This window comes from Panthera onca, chromosome B3, assembly GCF_046562875.1.
Source record: "Panthera onca isolate mPanOnc1 chromosome B3, mPanOnc1 haplotype 2, whole genome shotgun sequence".
In the NCBI taxonomy this organism is placed as follows: domain Eukaryota; kingdom Metazoa; phylum Chordata; class Mammalia; order Carnivora; family Felidae; genus Panthera; species Panthera onca.
The window spans coordinates 144,863,862-144,890,487 of NC_138344.1; the positions used below are offsets into that span (position 1 = coordinate 144,863,862).

Consider the following 26,626-nt stretch of genomic DNA (forward strand, 5'->3'; position numbering starts at 1 on the left):
TCACTTAACCCAGCACCAGGGGCCCGGCAGGTGTCCGGACCCGCTCAGAGGAGGAGCCCAAGAACAGACACACAGAACTCGAACAGGAACATGGAAATGGAGGCACAACCAGGTTTGTTTTTTTTTGGGGGGGGGGGGGAGGGCCAGGACCGTGTCCATCCCAAGTTCACATGGTAAATAAAGCCTGACCCCCAGCCCCTCAGAACGCACTGTATTTGGAGACAATCGCTAAAGAGGAGAATGACTTGAGGCCATTAGGCGGGTCCTAATCCAGGACGTCCTGTCCTCCTAGGAAGAGGTGTGGACACACACAGAGGCAGAGGGACACCCTCGATTGGAGCAGAGGCCTCAGGAAACCCGGAGGAATGCCTTGATCCCAGACCTCAGCCTCCAGGACGTGAGGAGTTTCTATTGTTTAAGCCTCCAGCCCCAGCAGACAACAGAATAAACTTGCCTGGTGCTTAGACAGGAATTACTTTGGCATTGTTGGAAGTTATCATAGTAGCTTCCCTGGAGAGAAATCAAATACTGGAGGGGCTCGTGGTGGAGACAGTGCAGTTTTCCCCCCGAGGGGAGCCAGGGGGTGGGGTGGGGGGGTGGTCCCCAGCGGTCAGGGTACAGCCTCGCTAAATCCGTTAGAGATAAGCCTGCTGCCCCCTGCCCTCCCTGCCCTCCAGAGCTGCGGAGGGGGTGAGGGGGGTGGGTCCTAGCCCTGGAGAGGTCCCCTCCCGCCCTTCTCCGGGAAGTGAGTGGGCGGGCCGCATCTCTGCCTGCCCCCACCCCCACCCGCAAGGAGTGACACCGAGGGTGTGGCCTGCAGGGCTTTGGCTTTGCTGGAGCACCGGGGTCTGTGGGAGCCACCTGGGAGGGGAGGGCGCCCCCCCGCCCCCCACTCGGCTCTGGGGGGTCCCCTAGGCCAACCGTAAGGCACGTGGCTTGTGTGTCACAGGTCACAGCCACTCCAACACCCAGGGCCACTGCACTGGTCGATATCTGACAGCCCAGGGCCTCTCAGGCCCCGCCCCCCCCCCCCCCCCCAGCCCCTGGACGGGACCCGCCCCCGGACAGGACCCGCCACCTCCGACCCGCACACCTAGCTCGCCGTGTCTCCCCACCACAGGCACAGCCCTCCCCGGCTACCCTGGGTGCGCCCGCCGCCGTCCCTTGGTGCCCTCAGTCCCCTTGGTTCTTTGGTCCCCGGTAGGCATGTCACGCGCGGTGGAGCCCGAGCGGAGGCTCCTGGCCATCTACACCGGCGGCACTATCGGCATGCGGATCGAGCGCGGCGGTGAGTGGAATGGGGTCGTTCCCGTGCCCAGTGGCCTTTCCCAGGTCGGAGCCCTCCGGGGCCTCTCCCGCCCCTCTGCACAGAGCCATGGGGGTCTCCGAGGGCCCACGGCTTCTATCTCACCCCTTTCCGGACAAACAAGACCCTGTGGTGTCAGTCCAGGCCCTCCCCAGGGATCGTGAGGGGCCGTGACCTGACCCCACCCCTTCCCCCAACGTTGTTCAAGCTTGAGGGCTCCTGGCAACCCTCCCATCACACCTTTCTGGACTGTTCAGGTGCAGGAGGTGGCTTTGGGAAGTTGCGCGTTTTGTCTCTGCCCCTGTGACAGGGGCTGCTGCTGGAGGTGGGGGGTGAGGGCCTGGGCCAGGGCGCTGGAGCTTGCGGGTGACCCCGGACAGACCATCAGCTTGGGCCGAGCACCTGCAGGGAGACTGGCTTGGGGAGCCTGGAGGGGTGGGAAGGGGATGGCTGTGCACCAGCATCCGGCATGTTCTGGCGTGGCCAGGAGAGTGGGACACTGCCTGTACCTTCCCCAAAGGCTCCTCCTGGTCCCGTGACGTGTGGGATGCCCAGCCGAGCCCAGGGGGCCCGGGACAAACCCTCAGCCTCATCTTTGAACCTCTCTACCACACTCTCTTGCTGCCTGCGGGTTAACTGTCCCTAAGGGGTCCCACTTCCCGTGGGCTGGCACTATCTTGACCCCTTCCTCCCAGGCTCCCTGCCAGCGGCCCCTCCCTGCTGCTCCAGTCCTGGTCTGTGCTCACACCTGGGTCAGCCCCTCACCCGGCCCTGCAGTGTCCTCCCCCCCCCCCCCACACTTTCCCCCTCTCCCACTGCAGGGGCCTGGCCAGAGCAGACGTCCCATGCCCCCTCCCCTGTCACAACCAACTCTGGCCCCCGCCCCTCCCCCCGCCCCCCAGGACTAACAGAACATCTCCTTTGTCCTGGTGGGTCCCTCGGCCTCAGGCCATCCCCTCCCCCACCGCTCCTGGTCCCCCCTTCCCACTGGTGCTTTCTTTGTGGCTCCAACAGCAGCTTTTCCAGCCTCTGTCCCTGTTATTCCATCTGTGACACAGACAGTTCACACATTCCTTGGGGCCCCACTCCATGCCGGGCTCTAGGACTCAGGCCTGTGTAGAGCCCTGTCCTGTAGGGGCTCAGGCCCCAGGGACGTGGCTGTCCACCCAGCCCGCCAATTGCCCCTCCCTGGGCTGCCAGGAGCCAGCCCTCTGCTGCTGTGCCTTCCGCCTCTCTGCCTGGTTAGTTCATGGGTGGACTTCTGAAGCCTGGAGGCCCCCGGTGACACTGGCCAGCTGGGTGCTGCTCTGTCTGGTTCCCTCGGCCGTCACAAGATTGAGAGGGGCTGACACTAAACGAGCAGCGGCATGTGATTCAAGTCACAGAGGCGGTCTGGGGAGAGGATGTAGGGCCGTGGGCACCTGGACGGCTGGGACCCTGCGTGTGGCTGTGGCCTCCCTTGAGGGCCTGGGGCCTGGACCCAGGTGGGAGAGAGCGGGAGGGGCCGGGAGGTGGAAGCTGGGCCGAGAGAGGGGAGCTGCCCTGGGCGGACCGTCTGGGACCCTGGCCCATCCCGGATGCTGCCCCTCCAGGCTTGGCATGTGGCCATCTGCGATTCTCTTGAGCTCACACGTAGTTCCTGAGGGTCTGGGCTGCATGGACTGGTGGACTCTGACCTCTTTCCCGCCTTTCTCTGACCTCTTTGCCCGTCCTCCGAGGCAGCCCTGTGGCTCACTCCCACGGGTGCTGCTTCTCCCGGAGAGGCTGCGAAGTCACATGTTCAGAAGGTGAACTAGAGACCTTGACTCAGGAAAGAGGGTGTGGGGGTCGGCTACAGATGGGGAAGAATCTTCCGGAATCCCTTGGAGCCTGCTCTGGCTCTGGGGCCTCCTGGTCTGGTGAAGGCGAGGTCAGCGGACACCTCTTGCACTCGGAAGGCACTTCAGAAGCACCAGCCTGTCCTGGGGGGCGAGGAAGATGGTCTCCTGAGCTGCGGGGCAGGCGACGGCTGGGGAGCAGGCAGCTGCCGGCCTGGGGCGACTAGTCCGCTGGAGGCCTTGGTGGTGCCTCCCAGCTCCTTGCTGAGGGCTGCTCCTTCCCCAGTCCTCTGACTTCAGGAAGGCTTGGCTTAAACCCCAGAGGACGAAAGAGGAAGAGACATGGGGTCTGGTCCCTGCTGTCATACACCCCTTGGCCCCCTGAGATCAGGGACGGCCCTCAGGCCTGCTTTCAGTGTTCAGGGACACACATCTTGTGCTGACTTTTTTGCCTAAACGTGTGTGTGGATTGAAAAGGTGTCCGGGGACGAGGGCAGCCCCCAGGCCAGGGCACAGGCACGGGCACGATGGGGATGGATGCAGGAGCCAGGCCTGGAGGCTGGAGGCCGCACTAGGAGGGCCTTGGGCAGCCTCTGCCCTCTCCGAGCCCAGCAGGGGTCGTTGAACTCGGGACAGTATCAATGATTAACTCGCCTGGCACTGCTGATGGGGCTCCAGCCTCGGGACAGTGGCAGAGGGTGGCGAGTGGAGCAGGCCAGCCGCAGCTAAGCTGTTTGGATTGTCACTGTGGAGGGTGTGAACAGTGGCCTGCAGGGCACACGGCTCCGCTTGTCTGAACCCTGCCAGAGGCCGGGACGGCGAGCGGAGGGCAGAGGCCGCTGCAGCCTGGGACACCCCTGGACCCATCCCTTCTCTGAGTCCAGCAAAGATGTCACAGGTCAAGGGGCATCATGAAAGCAGAGTCAGATGATGGCCTCGGTCCCAAGGCTGAGCAGCATCAGCGGCCCCTCCCACCCAGCTGAGGAAGCCAGAGGCCCCTCCCGTCCGGCTGAGGGAGCCAGAGGCCCCTGTGACCTCTGAGTGCCGCCCTGCCCCAGCATCCCTTGCAGGCACTTGCAGACACGGCATGGGGAGCAGAACTTTGGGGGCGGGTATCTGAACATGCCAGGACAGCCCGGGGTGGGGGTCACAGTTGGTCCTGCAGCCAAACGTCGCCCATAAGGGTGGTGTCCACTGTCTCTCGGTCACCGCAACATGGCGTCTGAGCACTCGACCTGGCCCTCCTCCCTGAGCGTAGCTTCACACGCTCATGTTTTTCTGGCCGAAGCTATAGGTGGTTCGCCGGGGACCCGCAGTCCTAGAGGACAAACCGTCCCTTAGACACGAGGGGTTTGGCCGTAGCTGAGAAGCATGGTCTGCTTCTGGTTTTATAGGGGCCTGGTGGGGGGGCGGGGGCCCTTGTTGAGAAAAAGAATACAATTTACAAAATTAGAGTTCAGCGTGAGAGCAGATGTTTACTCGGAACGAGTAAGGAAATCATAACAAATGACCAGTTTGAAAAAGCCAAGGATGTCACAAAACCCCAAGGCACGATTTTTGTTCATTAACGTCCTGACTTTCCCTCAGCTCTTTCCCCCCATTTTCTGGCTGCACGTTTTCCCACGCTCTTTCGGTGTCACAGTGCCGTGGCGGGTTTTGCCCAGAGAGAACAGACCGGGAGGGCGTCGCCTCTTCTTGGGCCAGCGTTGCCTGTGCCGCGCACATAAGTCCCGGGCGGGAACAGCAGGGTCCCACCCTTCGGGGTCCTCTGGCCCTGCCGCTTCCCACCCCGCTGCAGCAGGACGCCCCCAGCGGTCCCTGCCTCACCGTCGGCCAGCAACAGCCTGGCTGTGGGTGGAGGTGACCACCCACATCATGAGCTCGTCCCGTGAGACCCAGACCACGTGGATCCCCACCTCCCCCGCCCCGTCCGCGGATCCCCAGGTTGGCACCACCCCCCATGAGGAGCTGGGGTGGAAAGTGGCTCTGTGAGCGTCCTGGGGCTGCTCCAACACGTGACCGAGCAGGTGGCCCCCCTGTGCTACAGGCAGGCGTCCGACACGGGGCAGCGAGGGTCCGTCCTTGCCGCTTCCTTGGCTGTGATTGAATCGCCGTGGTCTTCACGGCCGGCGCCTTCACGCGGCTCTCTGCCCTGTCCTCACGTGACTGCCTCCTCCGCGTGTCCCGTCTCCCACACTTAGGGCCCACCTGCATAATCCAGTGCGGTGCCCCCATCTCCAGACCCTTAACTCCATCGCACCTGCAAAGACTGCCTTTCTCGCGGGGAGGGCATGCGCACCTTTGGGGGCTGCCTGTCAGCCTGCCGAGGGTGGGGTCGGGGAGCTTGGCCGCCAGGGCTGGGTGTCCCGGTGGCTGTGAGCCCTCCTCCGTGCCCGGGTTCTGAAGTTCTGTCCTCGATGCTGGCGGGGCTGGTGAGCCTGGACCTGTGTGGAGGCAGGCACGTGTCCTGGTCATGCTTCGGGCATCTTGGGGGTGTGGCCAGGCGGGCAGTCGTGCACTGATGTCCCCCTCTGTCTCCTGAGCCCCATCGACGTGGTGTTTCCTCAAGCAGCCCCGTAGCAGCTAACCCGCATTGTTTACTCCTGCGGTAAACGTGCGTGGAGCCCCTGCTGGGGCCGTGTGCGGGGCGGGGGCTCCCCTGGGGATCCCTCTCCGGCTGGGGAGATGGCACCATGAACATCCAGGAGCACCCACGGGGCCAGTGTGCCTGGCACGTAGAAGGTGGGCCCATGGAGGGAGCCTGAGCAAAGCTGAGCGAGCGAGGAGTGTGGTCCTGCTGAGCGTGGGGTGGGCCGGGCTTCTGCCCCACAGATGCCGTGTGACGACAGGGAGGTGCTGCGCCCGCTCTCCACCTGTTTGGGCTAATGTGCTACGCGGCCGTGGGAAGCCGATCTGCCCGAGCGGCCCTCAGAGGGCCGCGGTGGGGGGGCAGCCCCTGCCGGGAGCTGCAGGGCAGGAGGGAGGGCATCAGTGGGCACAGGAGAGGGACAGGAGAGGGCCCAGGGTGCTGGGCTGGAGATTCAGGGCCTGATGCTGAGCTGCTGGCCCTCAGGAAAAGAGCAGATTCGCGTTCAGCGGCGGGAAGCTGGCCGCCGGCCTGGTGAGGAGACAGACTCTCAGGAAGGACTGAGCGGCACGGTGTCCGCGGGTGAGGCGAGTGAGCTTTCTGGCTCCTTAAAGGGAGGAGATGACTCAGAGGCCAAGTCAGAGAGATCACAGCATGGGAATTAAAGCCGTTGCTGGCTGTGGACACGGAGCACGGGGCCCCAGCCCGGGAACGCGGGAAGCCCCTAGAAGCGAGAACCACCCCCGTGGGAGAGGCAGCAAAGAAGCAGTTGCACACGCATGGAGCTGAATTCCGCCGACACCCCGAGCGGGCCTGGGCAGACTGTCCCCCGACACTGCCAGTGAGGTCACAGCCCTGCTGGCGCTGGAGCCTTCTCAAGGCCTGAACAGCAGGATGTTTTAGGCCGCTAAGCGGCAGCGGGGGCTGGACGTGCCCCGTGGGCTGCGGAGGCCGAGAGCAAGGGTGTCGTCCAGGAGTGACCACTCGCCCGGTCTTGAAAGGTCTTCCTTCCTCGTTTCAGCTAAAGGCGTTTCTCGAGGAAGGGGACCCTGTTGTCCTTGTCACTGTGTCCAAGTGTGTGGGAGACGCCCGGAGAAGTTAGCTGACCTGTCCAAGGTCATGGAGCTGCTAGGGAGCAGGGAGGGACAAGAGGGAGCCTTTGCCGAGGGGTCGTTTCTAGCAGACACAGCTGTGACCTTTGAGGGTTTTCTAAAACACAACGCCATTTCTGCCCAGTGCCTCAGATGCCTGTTTCTGGGACATGGGACATGTTTCTGGGTTTTGGAGGGGTCACACAGCCTAGTGAGGGAGCAGGGGCCGCTGGGGAAGTGTGTGGGAAGGGCATCAGGGCCTGGACATCAAGGAGGGCTTCCTGGAGGTGGTGACCTGAGCGGGGGCGAAGCACATACTGGGTTTGAAGGAGGAGGGGCTAAGGACTTCCAGGCAGAGCAGACAGCATGTCTGCCCGCAGGAGTTAGTGTGGGTGACCTGGCAAGTGGTGGGGAGAAGCGTGGGTGCGTTGTGCTGCATTGTGATGGAAGGCGGGGGACAGCCTGGGCCCCTGAACCTCAGCTGGGAGCACGGGGTCGCCTGGAGACGGGGTGGGCCGGGGCAGGCCCTGGGTGGAGTGGCCAGAGGGGGGCTGCCCGGCCCCCCGGGAGGAAGCCGTCTCATCCAGACCTGGAACGGCTGCCCGATCTCACCAGGGCCCTGGATTCTGTCCCCACCCCAAACCCCTGACCCCTGCCCTGGCCTGGCCCCCGCCCTGGCCTGGCCCCCAGCGTGTTGGGTAAGTGCCCTGATGAGGAGGAAGGGGCCGGCGGTTACAGGAGCAGGTGGTGGCTGCTGGCCCCTGACCCCACACCCCCTGCGCTGGGTTCTGCCTGCAGTGCTCGTCCCTGGGAGGGGCCTGGCTGCTGCCTTGAGGACGCTGCCCATGTTCCATGATGAGGACCACGCCCGGGCCCTTGGCCTCCCGGAGGACACCCTGGTGCTGCCGTGAGTGTGGGGCCTTGGGGCCCAGCCAGGGATGACGGCCTGCTGTCGTAGGGGTGGGCCTATCTTGAGACGGGACGGCTCCTGCAGGGTCCGTGGGGCAGGCTGTGGTCACTAGTGTCATGGCTTTAGCACCGACCAGCGGCCCTCTTTCAAGTGAGCCTTGGGAGGCTGCAGGCCTTGGGCCTAGCCACTCGGGGACCCAAGCCCATCGGGAGAGGTAGGGGCTGGCCCCAGGTAGCCCCCGCCTCCCCCCAGTGCAAAGTTCTCTCTGTTTCTTAGTTCTGGGCCAAGGCTGCCTGGTGCCCTTCACGGCCTCCTGGTCACTGGCCTCCCTCCTGCCAGAGATCGTCCTCCCAGGGTCCGCTCCTGGCCCATGGAGGACCAGGCCTGGGCCCCCTCTTAGAGCCGGGTCTGGGAAGGTGACAGTGCTGGAGAGCAGCCTGTCCCGGCCCAGCCGTGACCCCTCGTGAGGACCAAGGTCCCTGTTCTTGGGGACTCTGGGTGGAAGGAAGGCTGGGCCCTGTATTCAGGTTGCTGAGAGATTGTGGATATGCAGAGCCTACTGAGAAGCCCCTCAGTGCAGGGGGGGCGGACGAGGGGGGCTGGCTGGGTGGAGGGGAACAGAGCAGGCCAAGGGAGGAGGGGACAGAGTGGGAGCCCTTGTTCTGCCTCCCGCAGGCCCGCCAGCCCTGACCAGAGGGTCATCTACACGGTACTGGAGTGCCAGCCCCTCTTCGACTCCAGTGACATGACTATCACCGAGTGGGTTCAGATTGCCCAGACCATCGAGGTAGTTGGGGAGTGTGGGCGGGACTAGTGGTGTGGGCGGGGCTGTTTGTGGGCGTGGCTGACTAGGTAGGTGAGGCTGTGTATACTGGGAGGGAATGTGGGTGGGGCTGTACGAAGGTGGGGCTGGGAGCGTGGGCGGTGTTGCGTGTACTGGGCAGGGCTGAGTGTGGGTGGGACTGGAACTGTGGGCGGGGCTACATGTATGGGCGGGGCTGGGAGCATGGGTGGGACTGTACTGGGAGGGGCTGTGAGAGTAGGGCTGAGAGTGTGGGCGGGGCTGGGGATGTGTAGGCGTGGCTACACATGTGTATGGGCGGGACTGAAAGTGTGGGCAGGCTTGGGTGTGGACTTGACTGGGGTGTGGGCAGGGCTGGGGTTATGGGCGGGGCTCGTGGGCCGGGGAGGAGCCAATGCTGCGGAGGCACTCCCCTGAGGTGTGTGGGGATGGAGTCCACCTGCCTGGTCTGAGACCCTGGAACGTCTGGGAATGGCAGCTTCAGGAAAGTGCTGGATCCTTGGGTCGCATCTCAGCTGCAAGGCCTTGAGGCCCTTTCCCACGTGCAGGCAGAGGATAGGCAGCGAGGGCCATGTCCACTTTCCTGGTGAGGAAATGGTCTGGACAGCAGCCCTAGTGTGTTCCTGTAATAGGTTTGTCTGAGTTAGTGTCCTAGGCTGGGATGCACGATGCTTCCCTGAAGGTTGGCAGGCTGCATGTGTGGCCCACCCTTCTCTGTTCACCCTACCCAAGCCCACCCTGGAGTTGGGACTTTAGTGGATTTGGAGCCCGTAAAAAGCTCAGAACCCCGTGCCGGTCTTGTGGTTTACAGCATCACGTGGTGACCCCTCGGACCTGCTGCCAGAGCGCCCCTCCATCAGCTTTCCTCTCCGTTCTGCCCAGTCTCCTCATCATCGCCAGCCCCCGCTCCTGCACAAGCCTGGCCCTGTGGCCTGACTGCCTCCCTGGGGGGCCCTGCCACCCCACCCCACCTCCTCCAGGCCCAATTCTCACCCGTCTCCCTTAAGCCTCAGAGGCTCATCACACAGGCTCCCCTTCCCTGCTGCTGGGGCCTGGCCCCAGTCACACGCTTGTGTTCTTCAGTCCTGCGGGGAGAGCAGCTCCCTGGGCTGCATCCCCTTTCACTGTGAGCAGGACACTGTGGTCCTGGGCCCGGGCCTTGCGTCCATGGACGGGGCCGCTGGCTGCCAATGGGTGTGTCTGTGGCCATAGTCCGGGGCAGCTACCCTGGCTTGCGGTCAGCACTGTCCTCTGGTTGGGGCCTGACCACTTTGCTGTCCCGGCTGCAGTGTCCGGCCACACGCAGACTCAAAGGGCCTTCAGGGCCTGCCTGTGGCAGTGCCCTGTGTGGCCAGCAGAGGGTGCCCCAGCCCGCCACATGGTTCAGCAACCACGGTTCCAGGGCCGGCCTGGCTTGATCAGGGTCCCTTCAGGAGGGACTGGACCCTCTGGTTCCCAGAACTGTGCCCTTGCGACCATAGCCCGGGCCAGCCACCCTCTTAGGGCCGGGCTTGGCTGCCCTCTAAGTGGTAGCCTGAGGATGTCCTCTCAGAGGTGGCCAGCACGCCTGTATCTGGAAGGACCCTTCCCCACGTTTGCCTGCCAGCGTCCTGCCTTCCTGCCAGGTCCTGTTCCAGGCAGCGTCCCAGATCACCTGTCAGCTCCCGGCACCGGATGTGCCTTGTGCCCACTGCTGTGTCCCTGCCTGGCCCTCCTATAGGACCATGGGCTCGCAGGCTCACGCACCCCCACAGCCCCCTGCCTGGACGCAGTGGTCATGCGGCAAGGGGCCCTCCTGGAGTACTGTGCTGACACACACAGTAGTCTGGTGCGGTCCTCCAACTCGCCAGTGTTCTTGGGACCCCTGACTGGGCATCGCCTGGGGGAGACGCTGGCCGGAAGTCCAGAGGGGACCTTCCTATCCTAGGAGAATGTCCAGAGACCCCTCCCCCCTAGGCCATGTCTCTCATGCAATTAGAGGTGTCAGGAAAGGAAGCTGTCCTGGGTGTGGGGGAGAGCATGGAGGGGTGAGACTCCAGGTAGAGGCTTGCTTCCCAGAGAGTGTCTTCTGGGCCAAAAGTGACCAGGATCCCACCTGTGCCTCCCTGATTCCCTCCCTCTGCATTTGGGATCGTTTCCTTTTTTTCCCTGAGGGGGTGGGAGACCAGCTAGCTGCCTGTCCCCGGGAGGGGGCCTGTCCCTGGGAGGAGTCCGGCCTAAGCTTGCTGCACCCCCACAGAGACACTATGGGCAGTACCACGGGTTCGTGGTCATCCACGGCACTGACACCATGGCCTTTGCGGCCTCCGTGCTGTCCTTCGTGCTGGAGAACCTGCAGAAAACCGTCATCCTTACTGGTGCCCAGGTAATGTCCCGGGCTGACCGGAGAGCACGGGGGCCTTCCTGAGGCCACCGGGGGAGTTGGCACTGTGGGGGACCCAGGCCGCACCCTGGGCCTCTTGCTTAGTCCTGCAGCTCCCCAAGGCAGCGCCTGTCCTGTCTGTTCTAGCCGGCCAGGCTGGTCAGTGCCCTGGGTCCTGTGGGTGGGTGGGTGGATCCATGGCCTGCTGTCCGCCTCGTCCAGCTGCCCTTTCTTTGTCCCCCCCTTCATTCTTCCCTCTGGTATTGCGTGAGTCTCAGCCCATCTCCGGCCTCCCCCCAGGTGCCCATCCATGCCCTATGGAATGATGGCCGTGAGAACCTGCTGGGGGCCCTGCTCATGGCCGGCCAGTACGTGATCCCCGAGGTACCCTTCCCTCCCTGGCGTGGGCTGCAGGGGGCGTGGCCTGCGTGGCGCAGGCGGGGGCTGTGGTTGGCACTCAGGTAGGACATGCAGGTGAGCCGTCAGCCAGGGTTTGAAGATGTGTCTTTTGCCTTACAAGTGGCATACACCGTCACCGTAGAAAAACCCGGAAAATAAAGAAAGCAGAAGGGAAAAAAGCCACCCATGTCTTACTTCCCAGAGACGCTGCTGTTAACAGCGTGCTGTGTTCTCTTCCGGGTTACGTGTTACGCGTGTTCACGTTATGTGTGTTTACGTGTAAGTTTCTGTAAAAGGAGGTTGTACACAGTATAGCTGTGGAGCTGGCTTTCCCTGCTCAGCATTCTTTCTCCACACGGCAGCACGGGGAGACCTTATGAGACCCCCTAGCACTGCAGGGGACCCTGTGCCAGGGGGAGGGCGCTTCACCGAAGCACGGTTCACGTTGTCTCCCTACCGCTGTGCCTCCCTCCCTCCCCCAGGGGAACAGCCCTAGAGCAGCTGGGGCGGGGGGCAGAACGAGACCCCCCCAGCCCCTGAGCTCCGGAGCGCGGACACTGTGGTGAGGGGTGGGCCGAGTTCACCAGGGGAACAGGGATGAGAAGCAGGGATGGGGGCAGAGGGCAGGTGGGAAGTAAGGGGCGGCAGGGCCCTCGGGTGGCCAGCTCCCTGCCTGGCTCTCCCCAGGCCCTGAGGGATGGGCGGCAGGGAGGGCAGCAGCCGCAATCGACATCTGCAACCTGTCCTCAGTGGGTGCTCCGCTGATGGCAGGGGGGAGGCCGGAGGGCCCTGGGGCTCCCCAGCGCTGAGCCGCTGCCTCTCGCCTCCCCCACAGGTCTGCCTGTTCTTCCAGAATCAGCTGTTTCGGGGCAACCGAGTGACCAAGGTGGACTCGCGCAGGTTTGCGGCCTTCTGCTCCCCCAACCTGCCCCCTCTGGCCGTTGTGGGCGCTGACGTCATACGTAAGCTGGGCGGCGAGCAGGGCCATCCCGTGAGGGCTCCTGCCCGGGGTTTCATGCCTGGAGCTGGGCGGGAAACCGTGTCTGGGGCCCCAGAGAGTCCCCCTGCTGCCCTGGGCTGCAAAGTCGGGGGCCACTCAGAGAGGGGGGCCTGCGTGGGCCACGAAGGGGGGAGTGCCGGCAGGGAACCCCAGCTCGGAGCCGGGGGCTGAACCAGAGGAGGAGCAGGCTTGGGGGACCTGTGATCCTGAGTCCAGGAGTCTGTCTGTGACCCTGACGTGCACCTGGGTCCCCCGGGACGAGGTTCTTGTGCTGTGACCTCGTCCCTGGAACTTCCAGGGGAGTCCTCTGCCTCCTGAGCCTGGCAGGCAGCCCAGCCCCTAGGGAGCCCCTGACCCACTCTCGCCTCTCCCTGAGTGTAGAGCTGTCTCTGACCTTGTTCTCAGCAAGGGCGGCTGGCCTCACTCACCCAGAGGGAGTCACCCCCAGGGCTGCCCTGTCTCCACCCAGGATGTCTGCCCTCCTGCTGTGTCCCCAGGAGTCCCCACTCCGGGTCCATGGTGGGCACAACACAGTGGGCACAGCTTGGGGGCCTGCCCTGTGTCTCCTTCTGACTGAGCTGGGGGGGCCTGGGCACCTGTCCCCGCCCCACCAGCTGTGGGGTCCTGTCCTAGAGACCCCATGGTGGTGGCAGTTGTGCTGTAGGGCCTGGTAGAACCAGCCCTCCTGGGGGGGACTTTGGGGCTTAGAAGCCTGAGAGGCAGGGGACCCAGCACCAGCAGGACCGGGTGGCTCTTCTGGTTAGACTGCCTGACCGCAGGCCCTTGGGAGGGCAGCGCGGCCTCCTCACCCACATGGGCTCCGCCGGGGCCTGAGGGGCGGTTCCAGGAGGCTGGCATGGGGAGAGCCCTGGGGTCTGCTGGTGCAGCGGCCTCCACGCCCGCAGGAGGGTGAGCAGATCGAGACCAGGGAAGGAAGTGGACTCTGGGTGGCCAGAGCCTTGACTTCCTAGGGACAGGGGCTTCCTGGAATGTCCCAGCACAGGCAGGGCCTCAGGAGCGCTGGGCCCAGGCCGGGCAGGGGCTGTAGGGGCAGGAGTCTTTTTGGGAAGGCTGATGATGAAGGCTCGGAGTGGGCGGGGGCTCTGGCTGCTGCTGGGCTGTCTGTGGAGAGCGGATGGTGGGAGCGGGTCCTTCCTGGGATGGGCAGGCTGGTCACGTAACTCTGGAAGCCGCCAGTGCCTCTGCATCCCAACAGGACACAGAGTGGGGATCCCAGCATGGTGATGGCCACGACCTGGCTGTCCCCCGGGTTCTCTGCCGGGCAGCAGGGGGCCACGGGGGAGGAAACCGAGGTGGAGAGGCCCGCGGAGGGAGGTGTCGGCTCAGCCAAGCCCTGACTCCCATTCTGGTGGTCTTACCCTGCACCCTCTCCCCCCGCCCACCCTCCACTTCCCCGAGCACCCTCCAGGGGTCACGAGACAGAACACGTGAGCAGATGTGAGGTATGTGCGGCACTCCCAGGGCGCCGGGAGCCAGGCGGGGGGCCGCTTGCTCACTGAGCGGTCAGGAGGGCTCCCCGGAGGAGGTGGCACGCATACTGATCCTGGAGGACAGATCAGCTTCCTGGCCGCGGTGGGTGCTCAGCCCCTCCTGCCCCCGTGCTGGCCAGCTGGGGAAGGAAGGCATGGGCACCAGGAGTGGGCCGCCCGCTCTGCAGGCCCGGCTCCCTGCTGGGGACTGAGTCACACTTCATCTGGGGCTCAGGAGGGGGACTTCCGGGGACGCACCCTGTTGGCAGGCCTGGAGGACTTCACCCGGGACGGCAGGGCTCTGTCTGTGCCGCACCAGGCCCAGGCAGGCCTCAGGGCACGGAGCACGCTGAGGCAGGCCTGGCCTGGCAGCTTGGTGGGCGCAGGGCAGAGGCCACCCCGGCGCCCCAGGCCCATGACCCCGCCAAGATTGTTTCCCGCTGGCCAGGGTGCCCGTGCAGAGCGTGAGAGCCTCTGCCCCCACCTGCCCCAGGCCCGTTCCGGCAGCCGTTGTTGAGAAACACCAGGTTCTGCCCAGGATGTGGCAGGCAGGACTGCGGGGGGGGGGGGGGGCGGGGGGGCCGATGACGCCTGGGCTGTCAGGGGCTACCCCCCCCCCCCTCCTGTTGGGGAGCTGGAGGACGACCCCAGCCCAGCCTGGACTTTCCCTTGTGTTTTTACTTCCCTCTGTGAGGCCATTACAGGCAGGGCTTGGGGGTCAAGAGGGGCATGTGATGGTGACCCTGCCACCAGCTGCGGGGACAGCAGAGCCCAGGGCCCTCCTGTGCGGGGGGACTGTCAGAGGTCTGCGTGGCGAGGTGGCACTGTCACGGTGCCCCTCATGCTACGTGGATACCACCCCGCCCTCCTCCCTCGGCTCCGCTGGGGGAAGAAGGACTTGGGGCCCCGCGGGCTCTTGCGGGCATGGTCCAGCCGTGCAGGGAGGGGGCGTGGGCTCTCTTTGTCTCCATAAAGCCCCCTTTGCAGCCATAACTCCTGGGCGGTGGCAGCGCTCCTACCCCCCCACCAGCTTATCTGCTCGTCCAGCTGGGGCGCTCGGCCCTAAATTAAAGGGCGTCTCTCACTGCTGATTGATGCCGCGGGCCCCCTCCTGCTGCCCATCCCCCCACACCCCCTTTGACGCATCGGGAGAGGGCAGCATGTGTCCGGAATGTTCCCTGGTTTATTATCACACATGAATTGGTCTGGTGGAAACAGCAGGGGGCGTGCAGGCTTACACCCCCACGCGGGCGGGGGGCGTAGGGAGGAGCCCTGGGCCAGGGTCCTGGGCGCACCCCTCCCGCCATTCTCGTCCTGGCTCCGGACCTGACTGGATGAGCAGCCTTGGTGGCCCTTGCCCACTCTGGGCCTCAGTTTCCCCGTGCTGGACTCGGGGGTCTCCGTGATGCCTGCTACCTCAGAGAGGCTGTAATCACAGTCTGTGCCAGTGGGCATCGACGCCTCCGCCCAGATCGTGCCGTCTTGTGCCGAGGACTTGAGAGAACGGGGTCCTGTGCTGGGTGTGGGGCTCCTGAGGGCTCAAAGAAAGGCTGGTCCTGCTGCCCAGCCCCTCCCTTTACCCCCCCGGGTTTGGGAGGCATCTGCCAGCTTGGTCCTGGCAGAGCAGTGACTTCGGACCGGCAGGGAGACGGGCCTTCTGGGCAGCTCCTCTGTGTGGTGGGTGAAAGGGGCACGGACCCCGAATATCTGCCCCCCACTTTCCACAGGGCCTGGGGCGTTGGGCCTCAGATGGAGGCTTTCTGTCCCCAAAGGTGGGGGGCCCAGGAGACTCGTTTACTGGTTCACTCATTCCTTCCTTCCTTGACTCGCTGAGCTGTGGGCGAGGTGGGTGCCCAGCGAGGCACAGGTGAGGCTGGCTGGTCGGAGGACCGGGCCGACTCCTCCTGGCGTCCAGGACAACAAACCGTTTCTGGTTCGCCAGCTCTGTCGTGGATGTTGTGCTTCCTGGCCTTCGCGCACGCCGTTCCCCCTGCCTGGAACGCCTCTCCTCCACCTTCCCTGCCAGACTCAGGCAGTCTCCGTTCCCCGGGGGTCCTCCTTTGTGCCCCGGACTCCGAGCCACTGCAGAGCCGGCACAGGCTGGGGCTGCACCCGTCCTAAGAGTGAGCTGAGGGCCGGCAGGAGTTGCCTCGGGAGGGGGGGCAGGGCAGGGCAGGGCAGGGCAGGGTGGCGGCGAGAGGGCCGGGGCTCTGGAGACACCCAGAGCGAGGCCGGGCAACACGGAGGGCCTGAGGGGCTGAACGCACCGTGGGCGTTGCTAGGGCCGAGTGCGTGCGGGGGTGTCGGCTGTCCGGTGGCCCAGCGGTCCCACACGTGTACCTCTGCCCTCACAGTCAACCGGGAGCTGGTGCGGAAGGTCCGAGGGAAGGAGCGGCTGGTGGTGCACAGCAGCGTGGAGCGTGACGTGGGGCTGCTGCGTCTCTACCCCGGGATCCCCGCTGCCCTGGTAGGGACCCGCCCAGCCCTGCACGCCCTCCGCACTCCCCCGCATCCTGTGTCCTGCCCCGCCCCTTCCCGTCCCCCACCCCGCCGCGGGCCCGGGCACGCAGGCCCCTTGGTGTGCTGAAGCCGCATGTGTCTCCGAGACCTGCACCCCTCCCTTGCCTCTTCCGCTGGGGCTTCGGGGCCCGGTCTTCCCTCATTTGCAACGCGGGCTTGACCGCGTGGATGCCTGTGGACTCGTGGCCCGTGGCCCGGGTTCCTGCAGGGCCGGCGTGGGGGGGGGGGGGGGGGCGTGGCCCTAAGACTGCTCCTTCTGTGGCCGCTCTGCCCCGTCCTCCGTGTGCTCCCTGCTCATGACCCCTCGGCCACCAGCTGCCACTGGGGTAGACACGGCGCCTGACTGCGGCCTGACTTGTGAATTGGGCTCAGATGCCACGTGGCCCACCCCATAGGGTGTCTGAGCTGAAGGTACCTCTGGGCATCGCAGGGCCATGAGCCGGGGTGTGGGTGCTGGGCTCAGTGCTGTGACCAGCCGGCCACCGTGGGCAGATGCGGCTTCGCGGGTACGTTCCCGCACACAGGGTGGCCTGGTGGGTGCTAGTGTCCTGGGCTCTGGGTCGCTCACAGTCTGTGAACCGGTACCTGACCCCCTCAAAGGCACTGGGGACAGACGGGATGGTCTTCCCACCATGTGTCCCCCATGCTGGTCCCGGGCCTGGCCTAGGACAGCGTCCCACAGTACGTGGGACATGTACTCAGTGCTGTGAAAGATCCGGTAGGAAAGATGGGGGGGCGGGGCTTGTAGCTCAGGTGGCCTCCCCGAGACTGGACCAGAGATGGTGCTGGAAGCTGTTGTGGGGAGCCAGGGTGTGCAGGCCACGCGCACCAGGACCCCTGTCCTACAACCAGAAGCGGGGCCCGGCCCCGTGTATGTGCCCCCCACCGTCCTGCCACCGCTGTGCTCTGTGTCACCCGCAGCCCAAGGGTCCGCGAGGGTCCTTTCTCCCCAGGCCCCTCTGCAGGGCAGAGACCCTCAGAGTAGGAGGCAGTTCGAGGCCCTGGGGCTGGGCCTCGTGGCCTCCTGGGCTGGAGCCTGCTCCTCCTATGGTTGGTCTCGAAAATGAGGGCTGTCCCAGGAGCTCAGGAGCTGACACTGGCGGTCGGGCTGGACCTGCGGGGAGTGCGGGGGGGGGGGGGGGGGTGGGGGGGGCGGGGGGGGCGGGGCCCACGTGAGGGACTGTCCCCAGGGGACAGGTGCGGGCCTGGGTGGGTCTCACATTTGTAGTATCTGTGTGTCACTGTCCGAGGCTGCCAGGTTCAATGGGGCTGAGCCACACAGGACCCTTCAGGGAGAATCGTGCTGGGGCTCTGAGATTCCTAGAACTCACCATAGCTGGGGGAATGAAGGGCCATGGAGCTGGCTCCCCAGCCCTGCCCCCACCCCACAAAGCTGGGCGAGGCTTGTGCAGGGGAAAGGGCCCCGGGGGCTTTGCTTTTGCTTGCTGGGGGCAGCTGGGCCTTCGGGGCAGGGCCTGCTTCCTGCGGTGCGTCTCGGGGCGTCGCCTCCCCATTCCCGGTGTCTACCAGGGACAGGGTGCAGTCACCTCTGACCTCTACCTGGAGAAGCAGAGGGAGCTGGACTCAGCCTTTCTGATGAGGGGTCAGGGCTCTGACAGGGGACACAGCCAGAGGGGTGGATGCTTGCACAGAAGTACTGTCCCCAGGCCAGTGGGCCTGGCGGCCAAGCAGGAAGTGCGGGGGGCTCGTTGGGGGCCCTGCATGTGTGTTTAGCTGCAGGGCACAGGCTTGCTGGGAGCAGCCCCTGCTATGTTTCAGGTATAAGGGGTTGGATAGAGGGTTGGCGAGGCTGGGGGCGCGCTGGAGGGGGCGTTCGGATTGTCGCCGCACCACCCGCAGCCTTAAACACTTAACGGGGGACAAGGCCTTTCCTTGGGAGGGCGTGGTGGGGAGCAGACCCTCATGGCTCTCCATGTGGCCTGCTCAGAGCCCGGACGTCCCTGCCATAGCTGAAGGTGCAGGACAAGCCTGTGGGCTCCTGTTGCCAGAGCAAGAGGCCAAGGCCGTCCCCGTCCCTCCCCGGCCCCGCAGGTTCGGGCCTTCCTGCAGCCCCCCCTGAGGGGCGTGGTCATGGAGACGTTCGGCTGCGGGAACGGGCCCACCAAGCCGGACCTGCTGCGGGAGTTCCGGGCCGCCACCGAGCGAGGGCTCCTCATCGTCAACTGCACACACTGCCTTCAGGGCACCGTGACCTCTGGCTACGCAGCCGGCATGGTGGGGGCCGGGATGGAGGGCTGGAGGGGGAGGGGATGGGCCCGAGGGCACAGGGCGAGCGGCACCCCCCTTCCTGCTCGTGCCCCCTTCCCCACAGGCCGTGGCGGGAGCTGGCATCGTCTCGGGCTTCGACATGACGTCGGAAGCTGCCATGGCCAAGCTGTCCTACGTGCTGGGCCAGCCGGGGCTGAGCCTGGACAGCAGGAAACAGGTGTACCCTCGGCTTTGGGCACAGTTCCCCCCCTGGGCTGGGGGGCATGGGGACCTGTGTCAGGGCTGCTGAGGGCCCAGCCCAGTGGGTTGTGTGCCTGGGTCGGGAAGGGGCAGGGATGCGGGGCCTCCCCGTGGTGGGGAAACACCAGCTCTGAGGCCTGGGCTCCCTCCACCCCTTGCCAACCCCAAGCCCAGACAACGTGTTCTTCCACTCTCTCGGGGAGCCTCGGTCTGGCCAAGGCTCCGCAAACCGCTCCCAGGACATCCCCTCGTCCCCCACCCTTCCCAGGGGGACCTCAGACACAGCCAGCCTGGGTGGTGACCACGGTGCAGGGGGTGGGGGATGGGGTCCTTGGGAGACCCTGAGCTAATGGAATGGAGGCTGGGGTCGGCCCGTGGGGACCTGGCGGGGCTTGAGCTCAGGCCTAAGGGGTACAGCCTGGACCGAGGAGTTGCAGGCCCAGGGCAGCCCTCGCCACGTGCCCCAGGGGTGCCTGGGCCAGTGGTCTGCCTGCCACAGGGCATTCCTGGCTCTCTGTGTTCTCCTCCTCCAGCTGCTGGCCAGGGACCTCCGGGGGGAGGTGACGCTGCCCTCGGGGGATGAGCACCAGCCCTCGCTGACTTGTAGCACGCTGGGCCGGGGGGTCGCCCAGCTCCTCAGTCTGAGCCAGGTATTGGCCAGTGTGTGTGTGGGGGGTGTGGCATGGGGGCCTGAGCTGCGGGTCGCCTCTGGACACGCCAGGCACCAGCCGTGGCCCCCGTCATGCCAGCACATGAGCAGAAAACCACCAGGCATGGTGTGGTTTGGGACCCAGGTGGAGGGCTAGGGTCCGCGGTGGGGAGGATTTGCGAGGATTCAGGCAAGGAGCTGCCGTGGGAAGGGGCCGGGACGGTTTAGCGGAGTCTTGGTGATGTGGATGGTGGGCAAAACGTGGCCCCATCACACAGTGGGGCCAAGCTCGGCTGGACCGGGCCTGCTGACGGCCCCCGCTGGCCCCGGGTGCGGGGCTGCCTGAGAAGCGGCAGGCCTGAGTCAAGGCGGGCGCGCTGTCCTGGGTGCTGGACGGAGGGGGCGCCTGCTGCGGGGTTGGCTGGGCTCTGAGCACCGGGGCCGAGGCCCCACAGCCGCACCTGTCAGGTACAGCACCTTGAAGCTCCTCTTCACCTTCCCAGCCCGGGGGCCTGGACCTGGAAGGGGCAGGGGAGCTGAGCTCATACTTCCGGGTCTAGAGTTTGGGGTTCAGGCCGGGTCAGACCCACAGGGGTGCTGGGGGCCTCCTGGCGCCCCACCTCACACCCCGCTCTGCCCGAGATGTCCAGGCCTGGCATGGGAGCTCACGGACAGCAGCACTGCAACCCGGGGTCACCCCGCGTGTGACAGTTTCCCCTCTCAGAGTGGAGGTGGGTGGGTCTGTGATGGACAGCTCTGGCCGTGCTCACTGCCACTTGCCCAGGGCAGGCCGTGGTCAGAGGCCGGGATGTGTGTGGCCTGTCACCAGGGCGGCTGTGTCGGGCTTAATAGCTCGAGAGATACGGTCGCTTTGTGGTCGGGCCCTGCCGAGGGTGCTGGGCTGGGTGTGAGGCGGCCTGCGGGGTCTCTGCTGGGCTTCCCGGCCCTCTGGCATCCTGGGGAGCCCCTAGATGCCCCACAGCATTCCCGGTGCTGGGGGCAGGCAGCCTGAAGGAGCTCTGCCCACGTGTGGAGTAGGGCCTTCCTTTCCAGGGAGAGGCGAGGTCCCAGGGTGCCGCTGTCCTCTACCCAGGAGGCCGCTGCAGTGCGGGAAGCTCTGACGCCTGGCCTGGCCTGTGCTGCGGCCCATGCGGGCGACCTGGACGTGCTGCAGGCACTTGTGGAGCTGGTGAGGCCCCCCACCGCCTCAGGGAGCAGCCCCACCAGGCCGGGCCCCGGGGGACGCAGGGCCGCCTTTCCCTGGGGCCCTGCTCTGCCACGCTGGGCAGCCAGCTGGTGGGACCTTACTGCCGCTACAGGGCGTGCCGGTGGCCGTGCCAGGCCCCAGTCCCGGGGTGCACCCCGACCCTCCCGTCCCCTCCCCGCCCCTGCCCAGCGCTCCCTCAGTGGGTGACGTGCCCTTGCCTCACCCAGGGCAGTGACCTGAGCCAAGAGAACTTTAACGGTCAGACCCCTCTGCACGCGGCTGCCCGGGGAGGCCACCGCGAGGTGGTCACCATGCTGCTGCAGAGAGGGGTGGGTGTGAGCGCCCGGGATGAGGATGGACTGAGCCCGCTGCTGCTGGCGGTGAAGGGCAGGTACCTGGGCCAGGTGGGGCGGACCTGGGCACAGCTGGCTTACACAGGGCTGCCCTGTTGCCTGTGGTGACACAGCTTCCCCGGCAGAGCTGAGGACACCTGCTTCCTGGAGCCTTGCTGCCCCCTCCCTACACCCCCCAAGCCTGGCAGGTACTAGCAGGGACCATGCTTGGGCCCAGACACGGAGGACTGAACGGGCAGGGTGGTCAGGGAGGGCTTCCTGGAGGAGGTGACCTCTAAGCTCAGCCAGGCAGGCGCAGCAAGACCCTGGTGCAGAGTTTCTAGGAAAGAAAAATGCTCACGGACAAAGCTCAAGGGGTTGAATGCGTATTTGCCGTCATCCACACACGCCTGTGGGGCTGGAGGGTGGGAAAGGGGAGAAGCCGCCGGCCCAGCACGTGCATGTCATAGACATAAAGCAGGCTACTTAGTGCCAGATGTTAGGCTGGGATGGGCACAGGTGCCCTCGGGGGACGGGCTCAGCCAGCAAGGTAGGGAAGACGTCCCCCAGGCTGGCCCCACCCAACAGCTCTGATTTTTTAAAGGGAGGGGTCCTGGCCTGGCTGTGTGTGTGTGTGTGTGTGTGTGTGTGTGTGTGTGTGTGTGTCTGGGGGCAGGGGTCACAGCCCTCATTTTTCATCTTTTGTTGTTTTATCTGGTGTCTGTAGCAGTCCCCAGACCCCCCAGCCCAGACCCGTAACTTCTCCTGGGGGATTTCTCCCTACGGGCACTTGGCCGACCGGATCCTGGGTTATTTTGTGGTGTGTGTGGGGAGTGCTGGTGAGCCTCCTGGAGAGAGGCTGAGGGTGTGTGGGCCTGGGGTCGCCACACTGTCCAGGTCAAGTCCTGCGTGCCCCAGCCGTGTGAGCCCTGGGGTGGGCATGTGACCCTCGGTGAGGGGAATGATGGGTAGCACCCTCTTTACCAGACTCTTGTGAGCATGAGGCACGGGGGGTTCCCAGGATGGGGGTGAGGGGCCGGGGCGATCCGGCTGGGTGTGGGTGGATGGTGATGAGCTCACTGTCCCTGCCCCGCCCCCCGCCCCTGGCACAACAGCCCCCCCCAAACCGGTCTCCCGGCCTCACTCTCCTGGCCTCGCTCCCAGACCTGTTGTGCTCTAGAGGGCTCTTCAGGGCGGGGAGGGCAAGGCCTGGGGGGCCCCACCCTCCTCCCCAGGCTTCCTAAAAGTGGGGTGACCATGCCATTTATAGGACACAGACACTGTGGGGCAAGGGGCCTGGTCAGCACTTCTGCTGTGAGAGCCAGCCTCCGCTCGTCCTGTTCCTTTGCCTTGCCCGCCCGTGGCCCCAGCCCCCCCCCCCACGCCCCCGCCCTGGCCCTGCCCCACCTCTCACCCCCATGTCCCACGCACACCCAGTGGCTGGCTCCACGCTTGGCCCAGGCCGGTCGGCCTCGGGGAGCCCACAGACATTGGGGCCCTGCTCTGGGGCCCTACTGTTCATATTTACCCCCTAGTGTCTCACTGACACCCTACCTCCAAGGGCAGAGTGCAGGCCCGATTGACTCAGTTTCCCCAGGCGCAACCCTGGCTGGGATGGGAGCATGTAGCGGGGCCCGGCTGTCCCCAGGTATTCACAGGGGTGCGTTGAGCCCTTAGGACGGGCTGAGGGAGACCATGGCAGGGGCCTCATGATGCAAGGGGAGGAGCTGCTCAGTCAGGGCCGACGGACCCTCCAACATGGGGTGAGATGGGGGGGGGGGGACTCAGACCTGGCCCCACCCCGCAGACCCGAGATGTCCTGGGAAGGTACCTGGATGAGTGGTGGGGCATTGCATTGGCCCGGGGCCAGGGTCGGGGGGCGGTGGCCCTGGCTGGGGGGCCCAGGCTGGGGCTGGTGGCCCTGGTTGGGGGCCCGGGCTGGGGCTAGGGGTGGGTGAGGCACTGCTGTGCTTGAGCAGAGGCTGCCTGGGCAGGTGGGTGGTCAGCACACTCTTTCTCGTGGCAGGCATCAGGATATCATTGGGCTACTGCGGGCAGCTGGGGCCTGCCTGTCCCCCCAGGAGCTAGAGGACGCAGGGACCGAGCTGTGCAGGTGAGGGCTGCGAGGATGCAGGGAGGGCTGGTAGGCCGGGTGGGGGGCTTCCGAAGAGGAGACCCACCCTGAGGGTTGGGGGTTGATCCCCCTTTGGGCTGGGTGACAGGTCTCATGAGTCTCCGTCCCCCCCACCCCCACCCCCACCGTGGATCGGCTTCAGTGCGGGCGCACGGTGGTGGGACCCAGTCCCTGTCACTGGTAAACTAACCACGGGGCTGGTGGCTGTCCAGCCCGGGCACACTGCAGCCAGTCGCTAACATGGCTCTGACCTCACAGGTGCCCCGAGTGACACCAAGGCAGGCCTGGGGATACTGGGGCACAGGGGAGCGGGGGCCCCGGAGGTCTCCGGGGAGGGTGTTGGTGGTGGGCGGGGTGCAGGCCAGGCCCAGGGCTGCCGAGCTCAGCTCCTTCCTGCATCCGCGGGCACCCCCTCCCAGCGGTGCTGCTGTCACAGCCTCACCGGCACTGGGTCACTTGGTGCCACCTGTCAGCTCCCCAGGCTGGGGCTGAGAGCCCAGGTGGGGAGTGGAGAGAGACAGGCAGAGGACAGGAGAGGCTTGTCCAGGAGGCCAGGCCGGGGCACTGGTGGTAGCCAGGTTTGGGGGTGTCGGAGGCAGCCTAGGTCCACAGCCCTGAATGTCGGAGCCCCCGAGCCTGGGGAGTGGGTGTTGACAGTGGGGTCTCTGGCTGAACGGCCGGCTGGGAGTGAGGCGTGGGTGAGCTCTCTGCTCACAAGAAGGCCCCGAGGCTCTGGCCCTCTCGTCCCCACCAGCCAGCGCCTCCCCCACCCCCTCGACCCTGGGGGCCCCAGTCCTAGATGTGGGGTGGGGTGGACAGGCCCCTCTGGGTCTGAGCCCGGCCTCAGGCTCTCCTGCTCTGATCTTGTGTCCCCGGGGGTGGGGGTAGGGGGACAACCCAGGCCCTTTCCTCCTCAGGTGACAGGGACAAGGTGAGCTCTCAGATGGGATGGGTCTGTTAGGACCTAGCAAGGGAGGGGCCCGCTCACAACCGCTGGCCGTGGCCCTGCAGGGACTTCTGGGGTGACTTGGTTCAGGGTTGCACGGCCAGGTGGGCCTTGATGGCTCCATTGACAAGTGGCGAAACCGAGCGTCCCAGACCTGGCGGTGGGCTTGTCCAGCCTGAGCTGCTTGGCTGCGTTTGAGGGCCCTTCCGAGAGACAAGCCTGTGGGAGGCTGGTGACAGGTCCGGGAGGGCCTGGTGCTGCCACCCGGCGTGATTCACCCCAGAAATAGCTCAGCGCCTGCTGAGGCTGCTGCTGCTGTCTCCCGACTAGGGGGGCGTCCCTGAGGCCCCTTGGGGGGATAGGCCTCCCCCCGCAGCACCCCCTGCCCCGGGCCAGCACACCTGGCGTTCGGTCCCTTTCCGGCTCGGCCCCCGGGTGGGGAGTGGGCTCCCCTGAGGCGGGGGGGGAGGGTGAGGATGGAGGGGAGGACCCCGGCGAGGGCCCCTCCTTCTTCTTCAGAGCAGGTGGGCCCAGGTCCCTCTCCCAGGGGCACCTGCTCCGCCACGCAGGTCCAGGCCACCCGAGGGTCTCCCGCGTGTCTCCCTGCGCCACTGGGCTTGCGCAGACTTCCCTCCTGCCTCTGCGGACCCCGCCCAGGGAGAGCGGTGTTGTGAAACATGAAACTGGCACGCACGTGGGGCACGTGTGCACGCGCATGCACACTTGTGTGAGTGTGCGCCTGCGTGCGCCCTCCACCTGAGCCACAGTCACCCCCTCTGGGTGAAACCAGACCGCAGGCCCCTGGCCGGCCCCCAGGGAGCCCCGCACCGTTGCCCTCCTGCCCTGGCCGCTGGGTCAGCTGTTTGGGGACTGGCTTTGTAAAGGCGCCTGGGGTCCTGACGGCACCCCCTCCTCTGCTCCCTCTTCCAGGCTGGCTTCCAGGGCGGACCTCGAAGGCCTGCAGTCATGGTGGCGGGCGGGGGCTGACCTGGCTTGCCCAGGCTATGACGGGCGCAGTGCCCTGCTTGTTGTGAGTGCCACCAGTGCCCCCACTGCCCTCTCCTAGGCCACCTCCTCCAGGAAGACTTCCTGACAGCTCCCCTGGCTCCCCCTCTTCCCCCCACCCGATGTCCAGACTCCTGCTCTCCTGGTCCCTGGCCCCGGAGCTGTGGGGACAAGGAGTCACGGGCGTGGGTGGGAAGAGCCAGGGAAGACATCCAGGTGGGTGGTCAGGGGCCAGGCTGCTGGTCAGTGTCCCTGAGGCAGCCCCGCCCCCACGTGCACCCTCCTGTAGGCAGAAGCAGCTGGAAACCTGGAAGTGGTGACCTTTCTGCAGAACCTCCAGGGTGGGGCTGCTGTCCAGGCCCCAGGCCCAGTAAGTTCCCTCTGCCCCACACAGGGCCGAAGGCTCCCCCGCTGGACTGTGGCCCCCTGTGTCTGAGGGCCAGTCCTGGGGACCGAGCCAGAGGAAGCTGAGATGGGTCAAAGTCACTTAGGCCTGCGGAGCTGTTTCTGTAGGTGGGGCACACGCTGTGTAGGGGGAGCCAAAAAGCGCCTGAAGGGTGCAATCCGGGAGGGCTTCCCGTAGGAAGGGTCAACCTCAGACCTCCTGTATTCTGTCTTGTCAGGCCACTCTGTGATGCACCCTACCAGAGCACCGGAGGGCCCCGGCCATGGCCAAGAGGTTCCCGGAGCCTGGAGGGGACCTCAGACCCCTCTACTGCGTGTCCTGCCCACCCTGCCCCACCCCACTGGGCGGGAGGCTCCCACCTGCCTCCTACCTCACACCCCATCCCCCCACTCCGTCATCTGGCCCTCCAGAAGACTCTCAAGTCTGGCTGGGTTTGCTCAGGTCCTTGGGTCCCTCCCTAGGAAAGGACTTGTCCGTCTGTCCTGCCCCCACACACCGCCTGTGCCCAGGGAAGAGGTCTCAAGAGACCTCCGGTTTTCAGGCAGTGCTGCCTGGTGTCTAACCTGAAGCTGCCTTGCCGCTGAACAAGCCATTCCTTCCTGTTGTGGCCTGCTGGAGGGACGCCACCCCACGACTCTGTGACGTACCCCCACTGCTGGGACTCTCCCCACTCTGTTTCGCACACAGCCTAAAGGTCTCGGTTGGGCAGAGCGGCAATAAAGTCTCTCTGGGGACCTCCCTCGGTCCCCAGACCCCAGCTCCAGCGCGTCCTTCTGGGTCCCAGGACTGTGGGTATGTGTGTGGGGAGTCGCGCCCCGGGCTCTGGGTCAGAGGGCCGTGTCTTCAGCCCCCCCCCGGGGTGAGGGACGCCCGGCCGGCCCTCCCCCGCTGTCCTGCCTCCTCCTCCAGATTACTGTTCAGGCTGCAACTTCTCCAGACGACCTCTGCCCCATCTCCTCGGTCTGTCTGCTCCTTCTCCTTCTTGACACTTGACGCCCCTGCTCCCAGCAGCCCCCACTCATACCTGCCTCTGCCCGACTCCCCTTGTGCGGACCGACCGGACCGACCCAACTGTCTCTCTAGTCCTCCCGGCCCCTCCCAGTCTGTCTGGCTGCTCCTCAAGGTTCAGTCCAGCCCAGTGTGCCCCCAGCCCCTGCCCAGGGAGGCCTGAGAGGGTGACCCGCGCCGGCCCTG

General features: G+C 65.7%; 1 protein-coding gene across 2 annotated transcripts; it reads left to right on the forward strand.

Moving 5' to 3' along the window:
* Positions 1–1,074: 1,074 nt before the first annotated feature.
* ASPG (asparaginase) lies at positions 1,075–25,735 on the forward strand. 2 transcript variants are annotated; one of them, XM_060620928.3, is made up of 16 exons: positions 1,075–1,288; positions 7,600–7,708; positions 8,387–8,498; positions 10,753–10,878; positions 11,176–11,259; positions 12,110–12,236; positions 16,119–16,231; positions 18,337–18,519; positions 18,617–18,730; positions 19,287–19,403; positions 20,496–20,591; positions 20,837–21,000; positions 22,968–23,054; positions 24,952–25,051; positions 25,316–25,396; positions 25,650–25,735. In XM_060620928.3, the coding sequence occupies exons 1-16, from the start codon at positions 1,207–1,209 to the stop codon at positions 25,659–25,661; spliced, it is 1,707 nt and encodes a 568-aa protein (XP_060476911.1). In that variant the 5' UTR covers positions 1,075–1,206; the 3' UTR covers positions 25,662–25,735. The 2 variants fall into 2 exon arrangements, with proteins under 2 accessions (XP_060476911.1, XP_060476912.1); XM_060620929.3 differs by lacking the exons at positions 20,837–21,000; positions 25,650–25,735.
* The last annotated feature ends 891 nt before the right edge of the window (positions 25,736–26,626 follow it).